This window comes from Tasmannia lanceolata, unplaced genomic scaffold (assembly GCF_043159265.1).
Source record: "Tasmannia lanceolata isolate RefF3 unplaced genomic scaffold, GAP_Taslan_0.1 ptg000012l, whole genome shotgun sequence".
Lineage (NCBI taxonomy): Eukaryota > Viridiplantae > Streptophyta > Magnoliopsida > Canellales > Winteraceae > Tasmannia > Tasmannia lanceolata.
The window spans coordinates 37,808,844-37,832,673 of record NW_027518689.1 but is presented as its reverse complement, the minus strand read 5'-3'; the positions used below and the strand labels follow the sequence as shown (position 1 = coordinate 37,832,673).

The 23,830-nt window shown below is 39.0% G+C and overlaps 2 protein-coding genes across 4 annotated transcripts; both read left to right on the top strand.

Moving 5' to 3' along the window:
- Window positions 1–1,866: 1,866 nt before the first annotated feature.
- On the top strand, window positions 1,867–11,160 carry LOC143888108 (DNA-directed RNA polymerase II subunit 4). 3 transcript variants are annotated; one of them, XM_077392413.1, is made up of 7 exons: window positions 1,901–2,556; window positions 3,764–3,812; window positions 9,414–9,522; window positions 9,714–9,791; window positions 10,251–10,284; window positions 10,394–10,462; window positions 10,921–11,160. In XM_077392413.1, exons 2-7 carry the CDS (start codon window positions 3,764–3,766, stop codon window positions 10,996–10,998), a joined length of 417 nt encoding a protein of 138 aa, XP_077248528.1. In that variant the 5' UTR covers window positions 1,901–2,556; the 3' UTR covers window positions 10,999–11,160. The 3 variants fall into 3 exon arrangements, with proteins under 3 accessions (XP_077248529.1, XP_077248528.1, XP_077248527.1); XM_077392412.1 differs by having other exon boundaries at window positions 1,933–2,556; window positions 3,713–3,812; XM_077392414.1 differs by lacking the exons at window positions 10,251–10,284; window positions 10,394–10,462; window positions 10,921–11,160 and adding an exon at window positions 10,012–10,176 and having other exon boundaries at window positions 1,867–2,556; window positions 3,713–3,812; window positions 9,714–9,897.
- Window positions 11,161–16,251: 5,091 nt separating this feature from the next.
- Window positions 16,252–23,030, top strand: LOC143888107 (laccase-6-like). The gene is made up of 7 exons (XM_077392411.1): window positions 16,252–16,357; window positions 16,447–16,598; window positions 17,948–18,192; window positions 18,445–18,573; window positions 20,886–21,188; window positions 21,660–22,298; window positions 22,633–23,030. Exons 1-7 carry the CDS (start codon window positions 16,256–16,258, stop codon window positions 22,761–22,763), a joined length of 1,701 nt encoding a protein of 566 aa, XP_077248526.1. The 5' UTR covers window positions 16,252–16,255; the 3' UTR covers window positions 22,764–23,030.
- Window positions 23,031–23,830: the final 800 nt, after the last annotated feature.

The following is a 23,830-nucleotide window of genomic DNA, read 5'->3' as shown; positions in this document are numbered from 1 at the left end:
CGGGTCTTGAAATGTGTCCATAAATCCTAAAAACATGTCTAGTTCTTGTCTGTTCAAGTTCGGATTCGGATGGCCCATCAAACTGTCGGGTCCATTGACATCTCTATCTTTGTATGTCACTAAAATTGGTCTTTATTTGTAAATAGTATTAATTTTAATTTAATCTTTATTTGCAAATGGGACCCTAAGGCCTCTGAGGGACTTATTTACTAAAATGATATATTTCCCCCTTTTTCTAGGTTGGGCCATCCACTTGTTGTGTAAAAAGTATGGTTTTAAATTTCGACCGAATCCAAAATTTCGGTCGAGACCAACACCACCAAAACGTACCGAAACCGAAACGGATGAAACTTACCAATTTTTTGCCTAAATTTCAGAAATTTGGGTCGAAATTTCGTAAAAGGCAATTTTGGCAAAATTCGGGAAAAAATATTAATTTTTTATTCCTTTACCGATTTTCAGCCGAAATTACCAAAATTTCAACCCAAAAATCGACATTTCATGCGCCTATACCAAATTTCGGCCCAAAAATGACATTTCATGTGCCTACATGGGATTTCAGCAAAAATTTCGGTTTCAGTTACCATCGAAATTTTGGCCCAAACCGAAATTTAAAACCTTGGTAAAAGGTAGTCATAAACACACGTAGGGTGCTCGTCCAGGGAAAAAGGAGGCAAATATATCACTTCCCTTTATCATTTTCAAAATTAGAACATTTTCTTTTGCAGAGATCACACTTAATTTGCTTCAAAACCACTGGGATATAAGATTATTACTAAGAAACACACCGGGTAACAAATAAAGTGTAAATAAACAATAAAGTTTGCTTTGACAGAGAAAACGTGAATGAAGCTTATGGATCTTCAAAAGTTGAGAAAACTAAGTAGATGCAGCCATGGTTTTAAATTTCGACCGAAATTTCGGATTTCGGTGGAGACCGACACCGAAATTGACCAAAACCGAAATGGTCATTTATTTCGGCCAAAATTTCAGTTTTTCTGAAATTTGACCCAAAAAATATGTTTTTTTAATATTAATTTATTATTTCACCGAAATATGGTATAAAATTTCGGGTAAAGTACCAGATTTATACCAAAATTTCTAAATTTCGGTCGAAATTTCAAAAATTCACAGTCCGAACCAAAATTTTAAACCTTGGATGCAGCTTCTGAAGGATACATAATAGGGAACGGCAGTTACAGATTTTCTGCGGCAAATTGCAGAATACAATTTCACTTAATTACATTACTCAAAACACAACTTGTGACATCCTTTCTAAGGAATTTGCTAGGACCATCACAGAAGGCATTTTGGGGGCCAGCTGTTGCATGAGAGAGCAGCCACATAGGCTCACATTTCAACAGATTTTGTCTCATTCATTTATTTCATCTGATGTTGCTGCTCTCTCATGCAACAGCCCACCTGGGAATCCCCTTTCCAATGTTTATAGAGTTAAACCGAACAGTACTTTTTTTTTATGAACAGTACATTGAAGATGGGGATAGGGACGGAGCCACGTATAGCGTGGAGGGGCCGCGGCCCCCCAATGACTTGCAAATCTGTAGCAGAGAAAGGGTTTTTACCCGCGTTCATGAACACCGCTAAAAGAAATATTCCATTTACCAGCGCGTTCAGGAATGCCGGTAATATTAAGCGGCTCCCCAAGACCAGTGCACTATTAGTTTGGCCCCCAAGTGTAAATTCCTGGCTCCGCCCCCATGGGGATCTCTTCTGATGGGTCAGATAAAGCCACAGCTGGAATCTACTGTCTCCTGCAGAAGGCCATAGCGCCATACCAAGAAGGATACTCCATGAAAGCCTTATAGGCATCAAGTACAAGCTGATAGACCATAGACCACCCCATTCCTAATCCTAATCATTCATAAAACCTTCATCATTACCTATATAGTGCTTAGGCCAATGTACATGGCCAACACTTTTACAAAGGGGTGAGCTTTCTAGTGATCTAGGTCAATCAACTTGTTGGCCCTGATGGATCATGCGCCCAACTTCTCTAGCCAGCAGATTGGGGTTCTTTTTCTTGCAAATAAGGATTTTGCAATGCATTTTCAATTGTCTGATAGATACCCATAAACAAACAAGAAGAAGATGAAATAGTGGTTCGTTTGGAAACCAGTCCCTCGTATACGAGCGCGAAATTTGGTTGAAATCTTCCTGCTTTATTTCATAAAAGTTTAAGGATATAAATAAGACTACAAAAGACCTCAAAGCCAGGACTCCTCCATCAACACAAAATAGATAAGAATAACTAAGCAACAACCCTATGATTGAGGGCTCCTAATCTAAACTAACTACTTGCTTGTTATCTGGGATTCTAATTGAAGCTAACAAATCTCTAAAAATCTAGAGCTTAACATTGTCCATTTGCATTCCACCAATATCAGATGGGCAACATGATCAGGAAGGAGGGATTTTTGAAGTCATAGTGGGGGGCACCACAAGGCCCCTATTATGTGCCCCCGAGCAGGAGCGTCATTTTGATCACATTCCTATTCTCTTTCACGGCCGCGGTGGAAACCCTTCACATCTATCCCGGTAATCTCCCCTTCCCTCCCTCTCTTTTTCTCAACTGGTCCGAATCAAAACATATTTGACGAGATTTGCGTTTTTTTTTTTTTTTTTGCTTATGGATTTTGACACCAGAGATCCCAAAACCCACTTCAGTGTCGGCCTCTCTTAGGTTAGAGATTTTTGGGGATTTCGTAGGGCTCCGAGCAAAGTGACTTCTATTGCGTCTATCTCTCTCTCTCTCTCTCTCTCTCTCTCTCTCTCTCTCTCTCTCCTTATTTTAATTTGCTCTGTCAAGCTAGGTTTTCTATCCTCTCTCTCATTGTATTCATGAAAATTTTCCTCTTTTCGTCTATGTGGAATTTCTTTATTATGTTTAGGGTTTCATGCGTCATTTTCCTATTTCTCACTGCACCATTTTATGTTTTTCTGCATAGGCTACAATGTAGATTCTCAAGATGCAGAATTCATACTTACGAGTTGTTTTAGCTATTATTGGTTCTAGGGTTCTGGGTTATAGGTTTTTTTTTTGTTCGCGTGACAAATTTATCAAGTTTTAGAGATGGTATCTCACAGGCAAGTTGGAATTTGTGCTATAGTTATTGAAATGTAGGTTCAAATTGTTACAAACCCAAATCGGTTTGTAACGTGATTGATCTTTTTAGAGGGATGATTAGCTTCTTGACCCACTTTGAGGGAAGGGTCGGTCCTCCTTTGTGCTAAAAACACAATTACTCAGCTGCATCAACCGAGTACTCGACCGTGTGCTGCTGAGTCAACTAGGGTTTTCTTCCGCCGCGTTCTGCTCTGCATCCGTGTTTTTAAACACTGAAGTGAGCCATCCAAATAGGGCAGCAATTAAATTACAATCTATTTAAACAGTGCTTTATTGAATTCCAATTTAATCACAATTGCTATTAAAATTCACTCGTGCATCTGTTCCGTTGGACCAAATTGTAACCCCCTCTCTCTACATAAAAGTATGTGTGCATCCACACGTGTGTGCTTGTGTCATACAACTGTTATAGTACCCTTGAGCTTTTCCATAGTTGTGTTTCATACATCTGTTGTATTGCCCGCTTTTTCATGGGTGCCAGAAAATCCCTAGGCTTCTTAAAACCGATTATATATGCTTGAAATGATGTGAATTAGGTTTTTTTTTTTTAAAAAAAATTCTTTGCAGAGCTAGTTGTCTATATCGACTTTCGATTTTTTTGCTCTTGGTATGCTCAAGATGTCCGGAGAAGAGGAAGAGAATGCAGCAGAGCTAAAGATCGGCACAGGTGCGAGTTTTGTTCCATTTGTTTGATGCTTGCATGTTAATATTTTTTGTTCTGTTTTCTATATCAGTTCCCTTATATGATAGTGCATATCTGATTCCCCCTAGTATGACTGTAGTAAAATTCTTATCAATATTGTGACTGTTGTTAAATTCTTAGTTAGCAATTTTGTGTTCATAGTTACGTTTGATATACTTAATCATGTTGTAAATTCTCCCATTTGCTGACTTGGGCTACCACTTAGCTACTAAAGAGGGGATTCAAATACTTGCTAAGTGCTCCAGTGCATGAACAGGAACCCAAACACTTTCTTCGGGTATCCAGCTTTGCGTTGCATATAGTATACAAAGAGAGGTTTGAAGAAAAAGATAAGATGGAAGCAGCACTCTTTTTTCGTAGGTTAGCTGGGATTGAACCTCCGACCTCAGGGTTGAATAACAGAGTCTTTACCATTGAGCTGGAGGCTCAACCCCATGGAAGCAGCACTTTAGGTTAGCTGCAAGCAAACTCCGACGGTAATGAGCCCCTTTATTAGTAAGGTTGCCGGGCTCCGCACATCCACACTTTTAAAAAAGTCAAGTTTTTTTTTCAGCTTCTACGTCGAGATGTCAGGAAATCTACTCCTTGTTGGATATGACTCGGAAATCCTTGCCTATTCGCTACCTCGGCCTCATTACATTTTGAGACATTGTTACTGCTTCAAGGTGTGTTTATATGTATACGTAAATTGCAGAGAGTTCATGTGGGGTTTTCTAGATTGTAAATCTAAGTTCAGTTGTATACACATTGCGAAACGTTTGTTGGACTTGGAGCCAGAAAGAGATGGGGCTTATGTACTCATGTCTAACATGTATGTATCTGCAAACCGATGGGGGGATGCAGTAAAGGTGAGAAAGGCAATGAAAATGCAGAAGTTGAAGAAGACTCCAGGGTGCAGCATGATCGAATTGGATGCTGTTGTTCATGAATTTCGTGCGGGTGACAAAGAACACCCGAAGATCAAACAAATATACATGATGTTGGATGAAATTGTCTGTCGTTTAAAGGAGGAGGCGTATGTGGAACATAATACGAATGTATTGTTCGATGAGGCAGAGGAGGAGAAGGAGCATGCTCTGTGTCTCCATAGTGAGCGGTTGGCGATTGCTTTCGGGTTAATTAGTACAAGGCCCAAATAACTATATTATTTCTGATAAAAAGAGGCAACTTGTAAGTTTTCCTTTGCTTTCCACAATGTGGAATCATATGAGTTTCTTCTAGTGTTCTTTCTTGGTATCGTATTATGGTTGTGGTGGGTTTTCAAAGCTATGAATAATGTGAGTTGAGGAGCACAAGGGTGCCGATTTATGGTTTGTTTTGGAAGATCAGAAAAGAGTACAACTTGGTTTTTTTGTGGCCATGTCTCAGTGGAAAATCATGCTTGTAAGAATTCAGTAAATATTTACTAATGTATTCTTCTTAGGATTTATGTATGTCTTTTTTAGGCATTTTCAGGGATTCCCTTTCCTCATATTTTAGTTTTGGCGTCATTCTGTCATTCACTCCGTGTCAATATCTAATGTGAAGGTGATTTCTTGCTGATACACATTTTGTGTGAACTACTTCTGAAACTTGAAGTTTAAATGCACATTTCTTGTATATTGTATAAGTTTTGCCCCTAGAGGTAAGTCTATAAATTGCTTAGAAAAAGCAAGAAAGTCCTCTGCAGAGCTATTCACATTCAATGCGTGCAATCATTTTGGTATATAATGTTCAGGTGAACCCAAATGTTTCTTTTCTTGGGAAGGCGGTTATCTATCCCATGTAAGGCATAGAACTGGTGGGCAAGGAATCAGTCATTCCTTTACAAGGAAAACATTTTTGGACGTCCATGGAGTAATCAACATTTTAGACAATCTCGGTGTCCAATGTCCAACAAAATCCATAGGTTACAGATGGTTCAACACCCATTTTCAAACATACAGGGATCCTTATTGGTGGTGATAGTTAGAAGTATGGACTTGATTGTTTGGAAATTGGCTACAAACAAGATTATAGTGTGTGATTTCAGTAAGTGTGTAGGGGTGGGAACTTGGAAGCTAGGTTTAGTTTTGGGAATATGTATGGCGGAGACACATGGCGTAGATAAAGAGGGTGTGGCTCAGGGATTGTAAAAGGCGAGTTTTCTTTCAACCCTTTTTTTTTTGGTGGGAACATTTTCTTTTCCCTTGTTTAATGTGTGAGGTGCTCCCATTCCCCTAAAGTGGAAACTTTTTATCAGATGGAAGCAGTTGATAAATAAGATTCTAATGCGTGACCACCTCCACTGTATAAAACTCAGATTTTCGAGCATGTGGTTTGATAGAAGAAATGATAGAACTTATTGGGACAGCAATGCTTTTTGCATGCATATGTGTTGGAAGTCACCATTGGCTGGCTCCATTAAGTTTAGTTTTGATGGCAGATCCTTTGAGAACTTGTACCATGCTGGTATTAGGGGTGTTTCTTGATGTGGTATGGGTGACATCGTGTTTGCCTGTTTTGATACATTGGGCATTAGAGAATTGAAGGTGGTTCGTTTGGTTATGGAGATTGCTTGTGGAAAACCATCCCTTTCACCACCCCCTAGGATATCTGATAGAAAGAAATGATAGAACTTATTGGGACAAAGCAATGTTTGTGTGTTAGAAAGGTGTGGGTTTTGGCGTGGGGCGTGCAAGAATGGATGATGCTGTGAAATGCTGGAAGGATCTATTAAGTTAAATCTTGACGGCAGCTCCTTTGAGAATTTGGACCATGCTGGTATTGTGGGTGTTTCTTGAGGTAGTATGGGTGTCATCGTGCTTGCCTGTTCTGTTATGTTGGGCATTAGAGAATTGAACGAAGTGGAGACTTGTACTCTTTTGGAAGGTCTGCAATTTTTCAGATCAAATATCTAAGGGAATCTCTCTGTGGAAGGAAACTCTTCTGGCCCTTCGAGATTAGATCAATGCGATCACATACATTCATAAGAATCTGTATGTCTCTTTCCAACATATTCACAACGAAGCAAATAAGATCACAAACAATCTTGCTAGAGAGGTATCTCGACCTCTCATGTGTCTCGGGTACGTCTTTCCTCATAAAGTAGCTTCTTTTAGGTGCAAGAAAGGGTGCTGTTCTGAAACACTGGAAGGCACCCCTGGAAGGATCCATTAAGTTATAGTTTATAAAGTAGCTCCTTTTTGTGTTTCTTTCTTTCGTTTGTCTCAACCCTCTCACTCCTCTTCAATTCTTCTTTCATACTTTCATCATTTACTTTAAAAGACAAGGTCAGGTTGAAACTTGCTGCTTAGGTGGTGAATTTAATACAATTAGATTTGCGACTAGAAGGCAAGAAGGAATACAACTAGTATGAGAAAATTTAACAACATAATCAATAGGTTAGAACTGGTGGACTTGCCACTGGAAGGGTTGAATTATACAGGGTGGAGGTAATTTTGAGAAGGCTTGACAGATTCTTGCTATCTTCAAAATGGGAGGTATAGTTCCCTGGGTTGATACAAAGAGTACTGTCAAGACTCAAGAGTCAAGACCATCTCAGATCAATCCCTGATCTGCTTATTCCAAAAAATGAGCGGTCAACACCACACCCCTTTTGGTTGAAAAATGTGTGGCCGAAAGTATTGAGATTTATTGATAAAATGAAAGAGTGGTGGGACGAGGTGGAAATGAAAGGGTGGGAGGGACTTGAAATCACGAAGAAGCTGCAAATAGTGAAGAATGTAATAAAGGAATGGAAGAAAGAAAGCTTAGGATCAGTAGCATCAAGAAAAGATGAGATTAAAGGGGACCTTGAAGCAATAGATAAGGCCATTGAAGAAGGGAGGGAGAACCCCCGGGATACTGACCGAAGAGACTCAAGACCATCTCAGATCAATCCCTGATCTGCTTATTCCAAAAAATGAGCGGTCAACACCACACCCCTTTAGTTTCAAAAATGTGTGGCCGAAAGTATTGAGATTTATTGATAAAATGAAAGAATGGTGGAATGAGGTGGAAATGATAGGGTGGGAGGGACTTGAAATCACGAAGAAGCTGCAAATAGTGAAGAATGTAATAAAGGAATGAAAGAAAGAAAGCTTAGGATCAGTAGCTTCAAGAAAAGATGAGATTAAAGGGGACCTTGAAGCAATAGATAAGGCCATTGAAGAGGGGAGGGAGAACCCCCGGGATACTGACCGAAGAGCTAAATTGTGCCAAGAGTACAAAAAAATTCTGCAATGGGAAGAAATCAATTGGAGGAGGAGATCGTAACATCTCTTTCTTCTACAAAATCGTGTCAGCTAGGAGAACAAAAAATCATATAGGTTGCTTGATGATTAACGAGGAGTTGGTGGAGGATGAGGTAAGCATAGAGGAGGAAATCATCGGATATTTCAAAAAACTGTACAATAGAGGAAAGATGGAGACCGATGCTAGATTGGGTGACATTTAGACAGTTTCCATGGAAGATGAATGAAATAGTATAAGCAAATTTGAAGAGGAAGTTAGATCAACAGTGTTCTCTAGGGAGAGTCACAGGGCCCCAGGTCCAAATGGGTTTGCATTCTCATTTTTTTAGGAAATGTGGGGTGCCATTGAATGAGATATCATGACAATAAATGCCTTTTTTGATGCGCAGATTTTAGAATCTTGGATTTCTTCAAAATTGTAGATGGGAGACAAGAGAAGAAGGAGACCAGCCATCATTTTCTGATTTCTCGCCCTTCTTTCCAACAGCAAGAGAGTAGGAGATCATCCCATGTTTCCATGTTTTAGAAATCTCGGGATGGGGGAGGGATTTCTAAAACCTGGATTTCTTACTTAAAATCCAAGATTCTAAAGATAAGCGAAACGGTCGGTCTCCTTCTCTTGTCTCCCATCTACAATTTTGAAGAAATCCAAGATTCTAAAATCCGCGTATCCAAACGGCCCCTAAAGGAGGAATTCTATAAAAGGAGTATCCTCAACTCCAACATCAAGTAAACATTTATTATGTTGATTCCATAAGAGGGGATTGGGGACTTTAAAGATTTTAGACCGATCAGCTCGTTGGGGCGCATTTATTGGACAATAATCCTTCATGGACTAATCAGCCATCATCTCACTGTACCCAGATGACTTGTTGGATGGTTGAATGATCCAGACCCTTCGTATGGTCCACCATATCATGGATGATTCACAATGCAAGTATCACACCTATCCAATTGTACAACCACATCACTAGGTTTTTTAGGTAATTTCTCTTCAATGCAGATTCTGAGGTTGCTTGGGTGTAAAAAAAAAGAGCTGCTAAGGTCCCCTGGGCATGTAAACAAGGAAACATGCACTTTGGGTCAATCACGAACAACACTGTATTAAAATAGTCTTCGTAAAATTGGAAAGTGATTTGCATCAACATTCATTCTCTCTGATTGTTGGGAGACTGTATTCCTGTCCACTGAAATGAAAATTCTGCTGTTATTGAATGACTTTCTCTTTTCTTTTCCATATTATTAGTGGCAGCCTTGGATTAGTTTGGTCATGGCAGGGCTTTGACAACTTGTTGTTTAGTACATTACCGTAGAACCTCTTTGAATTTTTAACACAGAGACTGTTTTTCAGAGTTTGAGAAGGCCAAATGTTTGATGAATTGTGAAGTTGCACTGATTCTTGATCGGAAATATGAGCAGCTTCAACAGATGTCTGATGATCCTATGAATCAAATATCTCAGTGAGTATTATTAAACGCATATAATCTCCGAGTCATTTCTTTAATCTGTAATAAATTAAATGTCATGAGTATTGCAGTTCATTGCATAGATTTCCTCAGTAAATGTATCTTAAACTTTATGTTGCATTGATGCCTATATTGGCCTTCCCTCAATAATAGGGAATTTGGTAATGTTTCTGTTCTCCTTTCAGAGTTTTCGAGAAGTCCTTGCAGTATGTAAAACGCTTTAGCCGTTACAAGAATCCAGATGCTGTAAGGCAAGTTCGAGAGTATCCTTTTAATTTCCAGAAAGTGATGCTTCCTTTTTCTCTTCTTGAGGGCGATTACATTAGAATATCAATCTTATCTGGAGGTCACCAAAGCCTTATAGACCATGTAAAAGTTGTGAAATTTACTGAAATTATTATCATTTTTTTTTTCAATTTGTCTAAATAGTTAAGAAAACCAGATGAGTTCTCATTGGATCTGTATTTATCTGGTGATATTCAGATATTCTTAGTATGCTTCAAATAATGAAAACACAACTCTTAATTTTGGTGGCATTCATGCTTGGAAGGTGGCGGCAGTCACTAATAAAGATCAACTGAAGAAAATCTGTAGTGCTAGAGAAAGGGTAGCTTCTGTTAATTTCCTGGAAATGTGGAACATATTTTCTTTACATCCTTACATATAGAAATTTGTGTCATTTGCATTCTATCACCTGTGTGATTCTTAACTGCAGCATTCAGAATCCTTAGTCGAAACCAGTTGGCCGAATTTGAGGTAATTTATGCGGAAAATCTTTCAACAAACTCAATCACAATATATTTCTTGACCAAAAACTAGATGAATTTAATGCACAACTTTTTTTTTTATGTCTTTGTCTTTGCAGCTTTGTGTTCTAGGCAATCTTTGTCCTGAAACTGTGGAGGAAGCTATAGCTATGGTCCCATCTCTTAAGGTAAATTTTTACACACATGCTCTGGTAAAACACTAGTATGTGTACTTGACAAACCAACCTCCTAAAGAGGGGCAAGTTTTGGTAGTTATGTGAGAAGGCTTTTTGGGTAGGACTCTGTTCCCAGGATTGGGAGGAAGAGGCAAGTAGACACCAAAAAATTGAACAGAAGCTATTTCATGGCTCAAAGCATTGAGGAATCATGAGATTCCAATATTTGAATGGCACCCCTAATAGAAGGTTCCTGCAACCATATAGGACAGGCTCATATTTATTTAAATAGAGCATGGTGGCATTTAGTCCATGCCTTTGCCATGGCACTCTGCAGCTTAAATTATCCATTTGTTTAGTTTCTCAAGGGTGAGTTGGACACAAGCTAGGCATTCCATGATATGTGGTTTAGTTATTTTCCTTTGAATCTTCTTCTCATTTCTCATATATTTAGCCCAACTGATTTGCAGGCGAAAGAACGGATGCACGATGATGATGCGATTGAGAAAATGTTAAACGATCTTTCTCTAATCAAGAAATTTGAATAGGGTGAGTGTGTTAATGACCTTTTTAATTTCCTGTTAGTCTTGTATTTACTACATGCTTTAAGGAGTTGCATCAGAAGTAGGACATTGCAACCCAACTATCCTTGTGTTCAATCCAAATGTGATGATATTATTATTATTATTATTATAATTATTATTTGAAAATGCGTGATGATATTATTTTACATTGTAAAAGTATTAGTACTTAGAAACACCATGAATGTCAATGGTGGCATTTGTGAGTTCTAAATTGGGGTCCAATAGCATAGAAAAGGGCCATTTTCCTTTGGGGAAATGATACCTGCACACCCTCTTATGGCAATAGAACTTTTTGTTTGGTTTTTAGGTAACAAATGAAAGGTTTGTTGGGCGTACTGTAGCAAATTTGATAAGTTCATCAAGTCTGAAAAAAGGTCCTAACCATACATCTAGTCATCGGGAATATGCCCACAAATCAGATGGCTAGGCTTTTCCTGATTCTTATCTGTATCCACAGCTTTGCCCACTTGTTACTTCAGGCTAAATGAAACTTCACAAATGTCTAAAGCATCATACGGTGTCTATTTTTTTTTTGAATGGCTTATTTTTTAATGATCTAATCAATTCTTTGAGCTTAAGACACATTTAGGAGAAGCATGCACAACTGCACATGGGCAAACATTATTGACTCCTAAAAATACTTGCTCTTATGACTAAATTTTAGTGAAGTAACGATGATAACAGAGCTTGAAAATATAAGGTATTTAAATTTATACTGAAATTTACATCTATAAAGTAGTTAATAGCTATAGAGATATTTACATGCAGACTATATATAATTGGCCAGACAAGAATTGTCATTTGTAAGGTTTTAAATAACATAAGGAGCCACCTAAGATTATAGATGTTGTTAGCCTCTTGAATAAATGCAAATTTCTCTCTAGCTATTAAATACCTTAGTTTTTTTTTTGCTCTGATCCATTTTAACATCATAAAAGTTTAGTCATAAAAGCAGGTATGTTACACATGAATGATGTGGGTGTGCAGTTTTCTTTGAGAGTTATATTTTTTTATTAACAACTATATTTTTAGAGAAAAGTGTTTCTGCGCAGCTGCGCAGGGAGCTTCCCTGCGCAGCAGTGGGTTAAAAACCCTCCCATTGGTTCGTACAGCGGGCCCACCTTTGCGGGTCCACAAAAATCGACCAATGAGAGGCTTAATAAGCCACTTATGCACACAGGAACACTTTCCTCATATTTATATGTTTGCTCTGAACTATATTTTTTAAATAGCAGATGATATTTTCACTCCCCCTGCATTACGCATGTGCTCCCTTTATTACATGATTTGACGTGAATGGTGGCCAACTTTAATGCTTTTTGGACGTCAAATCATGTTATAAGGGGGTCGCATGCGTAATTCAGGGGGGTTGAAAATATCATCACCCTCACCCTTTTTATATTTGGTTTAGCTTCTGATTTCCACGTGTCAATACACAGCAGTACAAGTTGTGGTCCGTTTTTCAATGACCCAATTCATTTGGCTGTTTGGATACGCGGATTTTAGAATCCAGGTTAAACAATGTAAAAGAGGGTTTATAATCAAGCTGTTGTATGCTGTCCTTGTATGCTGTCCTGACAGCATTTCTTGAATTTTAAGTGAGAAATTCAGGTTTTAAAAATCTCTCCCGCATCCTGAGATTTCTAAATCCTGGAAATATGGGAGGATCTGCTACTCTCTTACTGACGGAAAGAAGGGCGAGAAGTAAAAAAAACGAGTAAAAAATGACGGCTGGTCCGCTTCTTCTCTTGTCTCTTAGCTCCAATTTTGAAGAAATCCCGGATTCTAAAATCCGTGTATCACATGGGCATAAAACAAATATTACATCCATTTTTTTGTACTTAACAATGGGGCGTAAAACAAATTTTATGCCCATGCAACGTAAAAAGAAAAAGAGCCATTAGGCTTTGCTGTGGATGCACCGTATACCAAAATTCCCTCTGCTCAGTCAAAACTAATCCTCGTATAACAACTCTCAACTCAAACTAAAAAGAATACTCCCAAACTATGATTCTCTTCCATTGAAGATTAAACTCCAAGGAAGACTAGGAGGCAAAAGAGGGGGTTTTTACAGGTTGAAGCTTTCAGATATATTTTTGTTGGGACGTTGCTTTCTCATAAAAATAATGATTTTAGGGGATTAATATATTACTATAATGGTCTTGGGCCTCTTGGCTATACACGGAAGCTGGAACTATAAGGAGTCTGATTTAATTTAGGTGAACCACCCCAAGACTAAGATCTAGATGCTCAACTTATTTTAGTGGAATATAAAACAACGTGTGTAGTGGGTTTGATTATTAAATGAGGAATTGTAGTAGTATCATGTTTGACACTTGGGCAAATCTCCATTGTACGCATTGAAAATGTTACATTGATCTACACCGTCCAAGTTGTTGACTCAGCAATGGATGAATAACACCCGAAAATTCCCATCAATCTGTTGATCTTAGCCGAAAGAGTGGAGGAGATAAATATAGAATGATCCTACTCTAGTTTGATCCCAATCTAGTGTAGTTGCCACATCCACCACCTAATTAATCTTATCATCTCATTACTCAACATGCCCCCTCAAACGTATGTTGATTGTCAATTTACATACATTCGTTATGATAAGAAATAGACCGTTCCAAAATGTAAATGGAAGATGTGGATTTAATGCAAACTATCTAAGGTTGATGGTGAATATCCACTAATGATTGTGACTAATGCTCATTGCTGATGATACTGCACTTGCAAGATGTAGTGGCATGAGCTTACAGAAAAGCCATCTATGGAGTTGATTGCTCAATAGTATGGGGCTGAGTGGATGTCTAGATCGCCCATCCATTGAGATTGTGTTTTGATTAGGAGTTAAGTCCAATCGATCTGCTCTAATACCATGACAGAGTTTGATGAAGGTAATAAAAGTAGGTTAATTTAATTAAAATTGATTGATTAAAATATAAGTTAATAAAAAGATTATATAATACTTAATGGATAAACATTGTAGGAGATAAATATGGAATGGTCCCGAGGGACGGAGGTGGCTAGGTTAGCCGAAAGACAGTTATCAGTTCAAGAACATAAGGTGACCTTGCTTTTTAGGGCAGGATAAGAAGGGGAGAGAAAATGGCTCGAGCCAATGTTCAAGTACTAGACGCTATGTAGTAACCCAAGCCATACTCAAAAGGGTATCAGTACCCAAAATCAACACAGGTGAGTAGGTAGAATACCTAGGAGCGTGAAACAACTCTATGTAAGGAGCTTGGCAAAATAGACCGGTAACTTAGGGAGATGGGTGCCTTCCTCACAAATATTTTTGTGAACAAAATGTACTGAAAGAAAGGTAATGGGGAGATGATATCCACACTTCCCTGTTTCCTGTTTTAATATTGGCATTCCTATCTTTATTTTCACTTTTCTCGTTGGCCGTTTCACTTAGGGGTGCAACTTGGGTCGGGTTGAACCAGAATTTTGGGCGGGTTGGGTTCGGGTCCGGGTCCGGGTTGGGCTTCGGCAACCCGACCAAAATTCAGGTTGGGTTGGGTTGGGCATCAGGCAACCCGACCCAACCCGCAACCCGGCAAAGAATAAGATTAACACGTTACTTTTTGACATTTTTAGTTTTTCACTTGTTGTTTTTTCTAGGTTCTAATTTTCTATCCTTGAAAATATAATAGTGTATACTTTATATACTTATCAAAAAGTAAAAAACAAAGGCAAACCCTAACCTAGAAAGTAGAAATCCTTATTCTCTATTTCTCTTTGAGAGAAGCCAGCAGCCTCCAATCCTCCATCGGACCATCTCTCATTCTTCTTCGGATCTTCCGCCATAGGACCTACAAGGTTCTCTCTCTCTCTCTCTCTCTCCGATTTTTTTCATTAAGAATTAAAGTGGCATTTTTTTCATTAAGATTTAAAGTGGCATTTTTTTCATTAAGATTTCAGCAGAAACCCAACCCAACATGGGAAATCGGGTTGGGTTGGGTTCGGGTTAGAGAAAAATCAATTTGGGTTGGGTTGGGTTAGCCAAGCTGAGTTGAAACTCGGGTTGGGTTGGGTTAGGGTTGGGGGTTGAAGTTTTTGGGTTGGCCCCAACCCTACCCAACCTGGCCAACCCAACCCAACCCGACCCGAGTTGCACCCCTAGTTTCACTCCCAATGGCAATAAAGAAGTTAAAAGTAAAAGAAAGGAGTGCCAATATAAATAAGGGAGCGCCGTATCATCTCATGAGGTTATACGGTATAATGTCTTTAAAAGGAGTGCAGTAACAGTGGTATGGGTTAGACATTCTCTTGCAATGTAAGGCAAATAGGGAAATATGTCCTAAAGCAAAAGTGTGTATTTTTGTTTATGGCAAAGACTCTCAAGGGCGGGCGTGGGCGAACTAGCTGATGATTGACCAAAAGAGTGTGTCGAGAAAAGCAAGACATGGGATGGCCTTCCTATTCACTTTTTCAGGAAATGGAAAACATAGGTGGAAGCTTCTTTAAGATAGTAATAATGTGAGGGCTTTCAGTGTATCCTCTCTTTGTCAATGGAAGGTTCCCATGACTTATCCACCATCTTCCTTTGCGTTTGGTTGTGTGGTTTCTCTGCAAAGTGTTTCTTCAAATTAGATATAAAAATCTTAGTAACTAATTAGCTATCATTTGCATTAAAGTCAAGGCTATTATAACATTGTATTTAATATATAATGTTAAGATAGAGAGTTCTTTCTACAGGGAAAATTAAAGTGTATTGGGGAAGCTGGAAATGAGTCAAAAGGTATTATAGAAAGGTGAAAAGTTGGGAATAGTTGACCAAGGGTGGGCAGGAGGAAATGGAAATGGTACCCCAACCTTCCCCCACATTGAATAATCACAACCCAACACCTTATTATAACGAATCCATGTTAGAGGAATCATGAAATAAAATAAAGGTGGACCTACTCTATTTTTTCTCTGCTTTCACCACCAAAAGGGTCCATTTAAAAGGCCACACCACCCCTCCACTCCTCCTTCAATAGACTGCAATGGTTTGCTTTCTTCTGGGGGGCAGGAAGAAATGAAAATGGTACCCCAACCTTCCCCCACATTGAATAATCACAACCCAACACCTTATTATAACGAATCCATGTTAGAGGAATCATGAACTAAAATAAAGGTGGACCTACTATATTTTTTCTCTGCTTGCACCACCAAAAGGGTCCGTTTAAAAGGCCATACCACCCCTCCACTTCTTCTTCAATAGACTGCAATGGCCTGCTTTCTTCTGGGGTTAATGCTCTTATCCTACGCCTCCCATGTTTCGGCAAATCAATGGCCTGTGGGAGGATCGACTAGGTTCTATGATTTCAAGGTCTCTCTCTAAAACAATATATGTTAAATGCCTTGGGTGAATTATCTATCGAAGTTTGTGATGTATTTATGTATTGTGATTGTTTTCAGGTTCAAACTACGAGAATTAGGAAGGTTTGTAAGAGCAAAGATATTGTTACAGTAAATGGGATGTTACCTGGACCTGTTGTTTACGCCCAAGAAGACGATCGAGTTATTGTCAAAGTAACCAATGAGACACCCTATAATGCCACCATCCATTGGTAACGTATTCCTTCTTCCTTCTTCCTTCTTACTATATTTTAGAAGAGTGCTACCAGGACGTCCCATGAGAACGCTACGGTATTGTTGGCCTCCGGCCGCCTGTTGGCCCTGCTCTTGGTGTCGTCAAATGGACGCTTGGGTCCACATGCAGATTGATCGTCAAATGGAAGCTGTGGGTCCACGCATGAAATATGGGTCTAATCTTTGGTTGATCTGGGCCGTCCATCTCCGACACATTGCTTTGGATCCCCTACTGTAGCATTCCCTATCTTAACTAGGAGGAATGCTTTGGTAGGGCATGCCCTCGTTGTGGAATATCTTAACTAGGAGGAATGCTTTGGTAGGGCATGGCCTCGTTGTAATACAAGAGGTATGCTCACTATGATGCAGTGGGTCCCACATTTAGCTGAGCCCTTACGGCCTAGAAATCAAGTAAAATGCATATTATTGGCTCTAGACGGTTCAGATCAATCAAAAATTGGACTCGTTGTGACATAGTGGGCATGGCCTACAATGAGTCGGCCCCCTACTGAAACATTCCTCTTAAAATGTGATGGTGAGGGTATTTTGGTCATTTTAAGGGTATTAGGCAAACGAGAAGGTAAGTTACCTTGACTCAATATAGGGCCCTGTGTCAACCAATTAATAAGCCCCAAACCTATTATTTGACTGAAAATTACATTTAATTTTGGGCAGTGCTATTCCCCCCCCCCCCCCCCCCCTTATGTGGCTATCCCCCCCTAAAGTTTTCGTTAACTTTTATGATGGGGTGGAGAACCAACCGTTAACTCCAAAAGCATAAAAGTTAACGATTTTTGTTAAAGGTGGGGGGGGGGGGGGGGGGGGGGTGTGGATAGCCATCAGGGGAAGGATATCACTCCCCTTAATTTTGAGTCCAATAATAGGTTTGGGCCTCACAGTCAGTTGCACAATCTCAAACGAATAGGTATAGTGACCTAGTTCTTTTTTTTCTTTTTTTTTTTATAACCTATTTCAGAGTTTTTATATGATGCCCGACCGTAAAAATCACAAGGTGTCAAAACCCTGCCCCTTGATTTTTTATCTTGGTCAAACCACATTGTTTGACTTCCCACTTAGATAAAAAATCAAGGGGCAGGGTGTCACCCTGCCTTTGTGATTTTCACAGTCGGGCATCATATAAATCCCTATTTCAAACGACTTTTCTGTTCGAAACATATGGAAAAAATGCCACGAAGGGAGGTCATGTGTTTGGCTTCCCCTCTAGAAACACGGGAGTTCCAACATTGACTAAACTTATCATGTGGTCACGAGTTAAATTTTAATTACTATTAATTATAACAAATTAAATCATCATCATCATTTCCAGGCATGGTGTCCGGCAGAGACTGTCGTGTTGGTCGGATGGTCCAGCGTACCTGACCCAATGCCCCATCCAAGCGGGCCAGACCTTCACGTATGAGTTCACCCTGGTGCAGCAGAGAGGAACCCTCCTATGGCATGCTCACGTCTCATGGCTCCGGGGTACCGTCTATGGCGCCATTGTCATATATCCCAAAGTTGGCGTTCCTTACCCCTTCACTTACCCTCACGAGGAGCACATCCTCATCCTAGGTAAGTAAAAATTAATCAACAATAAACTAATTCAAGAACGGATGTATATGCCATTCAGCAACGGCGCATCTTGATCAGATGGTAAAATGGTTGGCGGAACTCATCGCAGCCGTGAGATTGTGATGAACATAGTGATTAGTAGCATATAGACTGAATACCCATTGCTACTTGCAATGATAAAATATACATTCAAATTCGGTTTTTTTTTTTTTTTTTGGTGCTCTTTAAATTAGAATTTCTAAAATTTTTCAGGTGAACACTGGTACAAGGACGTCGTGAAACTTGAAAGAAATGTGCTAGCGAGCGGTGGAGCCCCTCCCATCGCTGATTCTTATCTCATTAATGGCCACCCTGGTCCCCTTTACAATTGCTCCAAAAATGGTAAATATATATATTACTAGCACACAAATCCTACAAATTACGGCATACGGCGAGCGCACGCTACAAATTAAATTACTAAAATGTTCAATTATATATATATATATATATATATATATATATATATATATGAGGAAAAGGATTGTACGCTCGAGTATACCAAGCTTATGGTACGCTCGAGTGCCCAATCACATGTGGGCCCACTTTGTTAGGATGATCCAAAGCATTCATTTGAAAGGCCCTTATATAGATGGGATGTGGAACAAAAATCAGCTCCATAGGATCATCCTAACGCATCCATTTGTGGAGGTCAAAATAGACAGGCACTGTTTGTCCACAAATCTGCCCATTTTTGCCCTCCATTTTTGGAGGGGTTAGAATGATTCAATGGAGCTGATTTTTAGTACACACCCTATCTATGATAAGGCCTTGCAAATGAATGCTTTGGATCACCACAAAAAATGTGAGGCCCATGTGATTGGGCACTCGAGCGTACAATCCTTTTCCTGTATATATATATATATATATATATATATATATATATATATATATATATATATATATATATATAAGTGCACCAAACTCTTGATTTTATTACAAAAGTGCGCTTCAATCACTTCTAAAATCATGATTTTTTTGTCTTAAAAATGTGAAGCATGGTTGCTTCTCATATATGAAACTGATCAAACCATAAGGGCGGCACCTAGACTGAATACGTGCAGCTACACACACATATTTGTGGGCCATCGATAATTGCATGCACTACCATGTTTTGATTATGCACCGAAGCTACCTCATCATTTCTTTTTTAATTGGCTACGGAGAGCGTTTTGCGAATTGTAGTAGCCTTTCACAGTTGGTTAAGACAAGCAAAACAATGTGAGTTCGTCCCCTTTATCAAAACATGTTGCCGGATGTCAGTTCCCAATGGCTTCGTCTCAATATCAAAACATGGTTACTATCATTTTTCTAAGGGATTTTTGCCGATTAGTTCCTAGATGGCAAAATAATTGCTTATTAGTCCCTAAGAAAAGCATATTAGTTTAACCGTCCTACTTTTAGAAAATATTAGCTAAAAGGTCCCTAAAACTCACGAACTTCAAATTTCGCCGTTTAAAATTTTAAATTTTACAAACCCTCCCCCCCCCCTCCCATTTAATCAGTTTTAGCATTTTTTGATTTCCCTTCCAATATTTTTAGAAAAAAACTAAGAAATAAGCAACAATATTATCTCTTCCAATATTCTCGTCAAAAAATCATTTTATGAACTAAATAAATTGAAAATTCCTCTAAAATAAATTAAATAGGGTCGGTTTAAGTTATCTTTTCTTCATAGATAAATAAAGTAAGAAATTTTAGGAATGTTTTTTGTTTCTAACTTTTCTAAGAAATTCCTATCTTGGTTGGATTGCAAGAAAATATCTCTGATAGAAAATTATTTCTATGGAAATTTTTTTTCATTGAGGAATTATGTCTGATTAATTTAGAGGGACAACATCATAAACTGAAAGTCCCTAACTGAAAAATTGAACAGGGTTGGTTTACCTTATCTTTTTTTATGTGTAAGAAATAAGAGATTTTAGATTTTTTTTCCTTTCGAAACTTTTGTTTTGGGAATAAGAACTAGGGAGAAGAAGGGAGAATGTCAAAGAGAAAGTCAATATTGGAAGAGATATTGTTGCTTATTTCCTGGTTTTTTTTCCAAAAATATTGGAAGTGAAATAATAAAAAAACGCTAAAACGGATTAAATAGGTTGGGGGTAAATTTGCCATTTTAAAATTTTAAACAGAGAAAAATGAAGTTCGTGAGTTTTAGGGACCTTTTAACAAATATTTTCTAAAAGTATGACTGTTCAGCTAATATGCTTTTCTTAGGGACTAATAAGCAATTATTTTCCGTAGGGACTAATAAACAAAAATCCATTTTTTTCCTAAATATAAATAGAAAAAATAGCGCACCACATAGGATTCTCATCCCAATCATTATTTTCTTTACAAAGAGTGAAAATATCAATTGAACCAAATTTATTAAAAAAAAAACGGAAAAAAGAATTTCCCTCAGTCGACCTGATTCCTAATGGGCCCTAGCCTTACCATGCGTGATATCCAACCCCAGCTTTTCTTTTGTCCTTTACAATGAGTACCAACTACCAAGAATCATGGTGAGACACCTTCATCTTCCAGAAGCTATTTGTAGAAGAAATTGACACTCCAAAATCCTTGTTGCTCTTTCAATATGCTGACCTTAATATGTTTAGTTGGAAATTATGTTCACGTTAATTAATCAATATGACTAACATCAATTTTCTTTTCAGATGTTTATAAAATCGACGTCGTCCCCGGGAAGACATATTTGTTAAGGATAATTAACGCAGCGTTAAACATGGAACACTTCTTTGCCATTGCTAATCACAATCTAACAGTAGTGGAAGCCGATGCCGATTACACGAAGCCATTCTCCACCGATCAGATCATGCTTGGGCCTGGCAATACCGTCAATGTGCTTGTCACCGCCGACAAACCCATCGGAAAATACTCTATGGCCATGGGCCCCTACCAGTCCGCCAGGAACGTCTCCTTCCAAAGTGTGCCCGCAATTGCTTACTTCCAATACCAAGGTGCTGTGAAACAACCAATTACTCCAAAAGCTTATGCTGTTGGAGATGGCATTATTTAATATTTCATATTTGAGTTTTGCTAACAAGTGATTTTAGGGCACTGTTAAGGTGCATTGGAAATGATATTTTACGATCATTTTACACATTGTTGGATAAAAATACTCATATTATGTGAATTTATTATCAAAAGATGTGTAAAATATCATTTCCAATGCACCTTAGCGGGTGGCCTCGTTAGCAAAACCCTTTATATTTTAACACTCTCCCTCACTTGTGGCCCCTCTTTGTTTAGTGTTGGCCTACACGTGGCACATGTACCCTCCTTTTTTTTATGGGTCGGCCATTACATGTGGAAGGAGTTTTGAACCCATGGCAATTACTCTGATACCATGATACCATTTGAAACAACCAATTACTCCAAAAGCTTAAGCTGCCTAAGATGGGGTTCTTTAATCTTTTATACTTTAACAGGTGCCACCCCCAATACTGTTGCCCTCTCAGCTTGGCTCCCCACCTTCAATGACAACCTTGCCGTAAAGGTTAACATGGATTCTCTTCGAAGCCTAAATCCCGTTGGCATCCCCATAGAGATTGACACTAACCTCTTCTTCACCGTCGGATTAAATGTCCAAAAGTGTCGTTCACGGACGCCCAATAAGAACTGCCGTGGGCCCAACCGTGGGGTCTTGGCGGCATCTACGAACAACTTCACCTTTGTTAGGCCAAAGGTGTCACTCTTACAAGCTTATTATAACCAGATACATGGTTACTATACTGAGGATTTTCCTGACGTGCCCTTAAGGTCCTATGATTTTGTAAATGGTGCACCTAATAACATCCCTAATGACACTCAGTCGTTGAATGGGACTAGGGTTAATGTGCTTGAATATGGGTCGCGGGTCCAGTTAATCTTGCAAGACACTGGGACCGTGACCACCGAAAACCATCCGATCCACTTGCACGGGTATAGCTTCTATGTGATCGGATATGGTAGTGGGAATTACGACCCTCGGAACGCCACATTCAACCTGGTCGATCCCCCGTACATGAATACGATCGGAGTCCCAGTAGGAGGATGGGCTGCAATCCGATTCGTCGCTGACAATCCGGGTACGTATATCTGCTACTGCCCCACCTAGGTATGGGACTAGATGGGACCTAGCTTGGTATGGGGCATGTTTAAACGGCCTAGCCTAACACATTTCATTAGCTCCGAAGCCTTTGGCGTATTAGTTAGGTACTTAACATTTATGCCAAAAGCTTCAGAGCTGATGGAATGTGGGTTAGGCTAGGCCTTTTAAACCTGTCCCATACGAGGTTGGGTCCCACCTCATCCCATACCTAGGCATGACCCCACTCTAGACCGTAAGAATGTTGAAAAGATTTGGTCCAATTGTACACTTATCTAGCTTATCTTCCTAACATTAAGATTGAATTTGTGTAGGTGTTTGGTTTATGCATTGCCATTTAGACATACATTTGTCCTGGGGGCTAGCCATGGCGTTTATAGTGAAGAATGGGGAGGGGGTTTTAGAGACTCTTCCTCATCCTCCAGCAGACATGCCTCTTTGCTAGTGGATGAGGAGAAAATTCAAGGCCGAAAGGAGGGAAATGTTGTGATTCTTTTATTTAAAGGCAAGTGCCTCTCGATTTAAATATGTGTATCATTTGTTGAAGAAGATTTGTGTGAAGGAAAAATAGACATAAGTCGAGTCTTTGTTTATTATAAATCAGTCTTTCACCAAGCATGCTCCCAACATTTTCTATTGCTTTTTCTTTCGCACTGATTATTTTCTAAAGTCAATAGGCCAGAGTCAATGAATATACATCCATCATTGTACTAAAATTTGCATATAAAACTTAAGCATGGCAGTAATTAAATGAATGTAAAAATAAAGCGAAATGACTGGATTTCCTCGCATTGGTTGTTTTTTTTTACACTAAAATGGGTGATATCATTTCCCTTCATATGGGTGTGTTTCTATACAGTACAGTATTTTTCAAGGCAAATAGTATGATCCAAACTATACGGCAGACTTCATACCACTTCATAAGATGATCCAAACCGTCCATTTATTGGGCCACAACGTAAATAGGTTGTTCACAGAAAATCTTTTCCCTAGCTAGGACGATCCCAACCCTCCGATCTATAGATGAAGATGATTCAAACAAAAAAATAAAGCCACAAACCACAACCCTTTCTGTTGTCTCAAACAAGATCGTTCACAAGAGTAACCTGAGAGAAAAATTAAGAAAAAAAAACCCACAAGAGAAAACCAGAGAGGAAACTCGGTCTCTCTTTCTCACTCTTCTCTCTCAAACCCTATCACTATGCAGTTGCCACGCCTCAGGAGAGAAAAGCCCTCTCTCTTTAAGTCGTTTAAATGTAGTTTCTCTTGCGGAATGGGAACAGGGCAACTTTCCCAATACTGATTTTTTGTAGCCCTTTGCTTTATGCATGACTTGTCATTTAACGAGAACAAGACCATGTGGGCCATCCCATGATGTTATGCAAGATCAACGGTCCCGATTTTACATATACCCCTGACCCTACTGCCAACCTTACCCAAAATTTGCCTTTACCATTGTTCGTAAAAGTGAGCTTCTGCAGTTTTTTCATCCTAAAAAATAGGTCCCGTTGG

Bases quoted from the DNA above. Each gene is read 5' to 3' on its own strand.
- LOC143888108 (XM_077392412.1), top strand. From the start codon at position 3,755: ATGCTCAAGATGTCCGGAGAAGAGGAAGAGAATGCAGCAGAGCTAAAG. The intron at 9,792-10,250 runs GTATCCTTTTAA...TGCAGCATTCAG, and splicing joins GCTGTAAGGCAAGTTCGAGA to AATCCTTAGTCGAAACCAGT. The intron at 10,285-10,393 runs GTAATTTATGCG...TTGTCTTTGCAG, and splicing joins ACCAGTTGGCCGAATTTGAG to CTTTGTGTTCTAGGCAATCT.
- LOC143888107 (XM_077392411.1), top strand. From the start codon at position 16,256: ATGGCCTGCTTTCTTCTGGGGTTAATGCTCTTATCCTACGCCTCCCAT. The intron at 16,358-16,446 runs GTCTCTCTCTAA...GATTGTTTTCAG, and splicing joins CTAGGTTCTATGATTTCAAG to GTTCAAACTACGAGAATTAG. The intron at 22,299-22,632 runs GTACGTATATCT...GAATTTGTGTAG, and splicing joins ATTCGTCGCTGACAATCCGG to GTGTTTGGTTTATGCATTGC.